The 4,252-nt window shown below is 52.3% G+C and overlaps 1 protein-coding gene across 1 annotated transcript; it reads left to right on the forward strand.

The window, feature by feature from the left end:
- The first annotated feature begins 2,136 nt into the window (after positions 1–2,136).
- LOC128377439 (probable G-protein coupled receptor 132) lies at positions 2,137–3,183 on the forward strand. Its single transcript, XM_053337391.1, has one exon. The coding sequence runs from the start codon at positions 2,137–2,139 to the stop codon at positions 3,181–3,183; it is 1,047 nt and encodes a 348-aa protein (XP_053193366.1).
- The last annotated feature ends 1,069 nt before the right edge of the window (positions 3,184–4,252 follow it).

Raw genomic sequence — 4,252 nt, forward strand, 5'->3', positions numbered from 1 at the left:
ATGTCCCAGAAACCATCAATGGTTCGGTACCGAAGAGACCTGTCCCCTGCGATCAATGCTAGCCTCCAGCACATCCTGTCGGGCTGCAAGGGTTAGGGTTAGGGTTAGGGTTAGGCGTTGACACGGCAGAGGTGGCAGAGTCGTGCAGCCAGGAGGCAAACAGCAGACCTTCCGCTCCAGTGAGACATCCCATCCTGTTCGCGAGGGCTGGAGAGGAAATCAACCCCCCCCCCCCCCCCCCCGGCAGAGACATACAGCAAAACTCCTCTCACCCTGCAGTGAGTGGACCATGAGGGTCGACCTGGGGAAACAGCTCCAGGGAGATTGTTGAAACATCGCTCCGGCCGGACCTGGTGATGTGGTCAGAGGCTCGCAGGACGGTCCTGCTGGTGGAGCTCACCGTCCCGTGGGGGGGGGGTACAGTGGAAGTGGGGTGTCGGGGGTTTGTCGGCTCCTCAACTGCTCGCCTACTCCGTGACATGGGATGCAGAGGAGGGGAACATCTGGCTGAGGAGGCGGAGAGAGGCTTCAGGCTGTGGCTCAGGAGGAAGCTAGGAGTTGGGGGCCGAACAACACCTAGGGCGTCAGCAGGGGGTGGCAGGGAGAGCCCCCCCCACCAGGAGATGTACTGGTGGTCCCCAGCTGATGACCCGCTCAGACCCTCAGAGGAGGAGGTGCTCAGGCCCTCAGAGGAGGAGGTGCTCAGGCCCTCAGAGGAGGAGGTGCTCAGGCAGCCCAGCAGGTAGACCATCAACCTGTACCTGGGTCAGAGGGTTGGGGGGGTTAGGGTCAGAGTTAGGGTTAGGGGGGTTAGGGTTGGGAGGTAGGGGGGTTAGGGTTGGGAGGTAGGGGGGGTTAGGGTTGGGAGGTAGGGGGGGTTAGGGTCAGAGTTAGGGTTAGGGGGGTTAGGGTGGGGGGGGGTTAGGGTTGGGAGGTAGGGGGGGTTAGGGTTGGGAGGTAGGGGGGTTAGGGTTGGGAGGTAGGGGGGGTTAGGGTTGGGGGGGGTTAGGGTTGGGAGGTGGGGGGGGTTAGAGTCAGAAAGGTCACATGATTATTCTGAAGCTTGTTTTTTTCAGGTTTTGTTATTTTTGTTCATATTTGATGAACCGGATCAATAAATGATGACGTCATGAATTAAAGATGGAGGATGAATAAATGATGAGGTCATGTGACTTCACTGTGAAGCTTCATTTCAATCAGAGCGAGGAGAGGAGCGGACGCACCGAGAGAGAGAGAGAGAGAGAGAGGAGGTAGGTTACTGACTTATTATCCAAATATTAATATTATAGATATGTGCTGCTGATGATTTATATAAAGATAAATGAGTTAGTGGATAGAAGTGATTCCTGTCTGCTGGTCTCCAGTCAGGGTTGGTCCTACCCCTCCCCTACCCCTAACCACTTTCAGTGTTTATTTTATATAATTCTGTTTTATTGTTTAATAAGTTTATATTAAAATATTATTACATGTTTTTACTTTAATAATCTTTAATACCTAACTTCTGTTTCTATGGCAACGCGACTGTTTAATATAATATTATAAAAAACAGCAAATAAATAAATAAATAAATAAATAAATAAATAAATAAAAGCAGCGACGAACAAATGATTCATAGTGTAGAACCAGATATAAATATAACTATAGTTATATAGTTATATTTATATATATATAGTTATTTATAAGTGAACAGACTTGTTTATGAGTTGTTTTTGTTCTGATTCGTCTGTTAAGAGTTAATATTATATATATATATTATATTATTAATAATTATTATAATGAACATTAATGTAGATTATTAATGATTGTTTGATCTTGTTGTTAATAAAGTTAATATTAAAACATTTATACTTTTATTTTATATTTTAAATTATAACTAATTATTTAAGCCCCGCCCCCTTTCCAACGCTCACACCTGATTGGACGCTGCGGTCAGATTGACAGCTGAGAGTTCAGTCAATCAGACCGCAGCTTGTTAACAGGAAGTGACCGTTACCATGACGACGGAGGAAACGCGTCATGTGACAGGAAATAACGTTTAACCCTTCTGACAGGCTGAGCCGTGATTGGTCGTCTGCTGGCCGGGCCGTGATTGGTCGTCTGCTGGCTGAGCCGTGATTGGTCGTCTCCGCTGACATCATGCACCTGGCGGTGACGGAGCTCGTGGTTCCGACCAATCAGAGCCAGGCGGCGTGCGAGCTGCCGTACCAAGATGGCCGCCTGCCGCTGCTGGTCCTGTACGGCGGCGTGCTGGCCGTGGGGTTTCCCGCCAACCTGCTGACGCTGCGTCTCACCTGGCTGCAGGTGCGGCGCCGCAGCGTGCTGGCGGTCTACCTGCTGGCGCTGTCGCTGTGTGACCTCAGCTACCTCAGCACGCTGCCGCTGTGGGCGCGCTACGTGCACGCCGGCCGCGTCTGGCCCTTTAGCTCCGCCTCCTGCCGGCTGACCGGCTTCCTGTTCTTCACCAACATGTACGTGAGCATCTTCCTGCTGGTGTGCGTGTCATGTGACCGCTACGTGGCCGTCGTCTACAGTCTGGAGTCCCGCGGTCTGCGGCGCCGGCGCCATGCTGCCGGCGTGACGCTGGCGGTGCTGCTGGCGGTGAGCGTGGGCCACGCGCCCGTGTTCTCCATGCGGGAGGGCGAGGGCGGCGAGGGCGAGCGCCGCTGCTTCGAGCCGGGACGCAGCGCCACGGTAACGGGCTTCTACTACGCCCGCTTCCTGCTGGGCTTCCTGCTGCCGCTGCTGTTGCTCGTGGCGACCAACCGCGGCGTGCTGGCCGGCGTGCGGCGCAGCACCGGCCTGCGGCGCCAGCAGAAGGAGCGCGTGCGGCGGCTGGCGTTCGCCGTGGTGATGCTGTTCCTGGTCTGCTTCGCCCCGTACCACCTGGTGCTGCTGCTGCGCGCTCTGCTCCACGGCGCCCCCTCGCTGCACGGCTGCACGCTGCAGCGCCGCCTCGACGCCGCGTACACCGCCTCGCTCGCCCTCAGCACCGTCAACAGCGCCGCCAACCCGCTGCTCTACGTGCTGAGCGGGCAGCTGAGGGGGGGCGCCTCCCGCCTCTGGACCCGCCTCAGACCCAAACACAACCAGAACCAGGATCAGAACCAGAGCCAGAGCCAGAGCCAGAACCAGAACAGGAAGTCGTCTCCGGACTCGCGTCCAGGGAAACCGCCGGGCAGCTGAAAGGTCAAAGGTCATGCTGTGTATTAGTTTGATATCAGCTGCTTCCTGTTTTTAAAGACTGTGATGTCACTGTGATGTCACTGTGAGGTCACTGTGAGGTCAGGATGTTTGGACTTCCTGTTGACTTCCTGTCCAGCGTCCTGTCACCATGCTGCTGGTTACCATGACAACAGACTCAGAGAGGAAGTGGGTCAGATCATGAATTATTGATCAGAGTGGTCAGTGAGGCAGAAACATGATGACATCATCATGACATCATCGTTATTCATCTGTTCATTTAAACTGATCAATAAAAACCTTGGCACTGATCTCTGCGTCTCATTTCATATTTAATATTTAATATTTAATATTTCATATTTAACCCTTTTAACAGAAACATGAACAATAAATAAACTCTCTTCAGGTCCTGGACCAGGTCCTGGACCAGGTCCTGGTCTTGGCCCGTCCCAGCCTTGTGCAGGTCTGACGTGGTCTTGGAGGTAACCAGTTCAAACCGGTTCAGTTAATACAGGTAATGAGTGGAGAACAGGTCTGGTTGCTAGGTGATCTGACAGGTCTGGTTGCTAGGTGATGATCTAACAGATCTGGTTGCTAGGTGATCTGACAGGTCTGGTTGCTAGGTGATCTAACAGATCTGGTTGCTAGGTGATGATCTAACAGGTCTGGTTGCTTGGTGATCTAAAAGGTCTGGTTGCTAGGTGATCTAACAGGTCTGGTTGCTAGGTGATCTAACAGGTCTGGTTGCTAGGTGATCTAACAGGTCTGGTTGCTAGGTGATCTAACAGATCTGGTTGCTAGGTGATCTAACAGGTCTGATTGCTAGGTGATGATCTAACAGGTCTGGTTGCTAGGTGATCTAACAGATCTGGTTGCTAGGTGATCTAACAGATCTGGTTGCTAGGTGATGATCTAACAGGTCTGGTTGCTAGGTGATGATCTAACAGGTCTGGTTGCTAGGTGATCTAACAGGTCTGGTTGCTAGGTGATCTAACAGATCTGGTTGCTAGGTGATCTAACAGGTCTGGTTGCTAGGTGATCTAACAGGTCTGGTTGCTAGGTGATCTAACAG

Source organism: Scomber japonicus, chromosome 17, assembly GCF_027409825.1.
Source record: "Scomber japonicus isolate fScoJap1 chromosome 17, fScoJap1.pri, whole genome shotgun sequence".
Taxonomy (NCBI): Eukaryota; Metazoa; Chordata; class Actinopteri; order Scombriformes; family Scombridae; genus Scomber; species Scomber japonicus.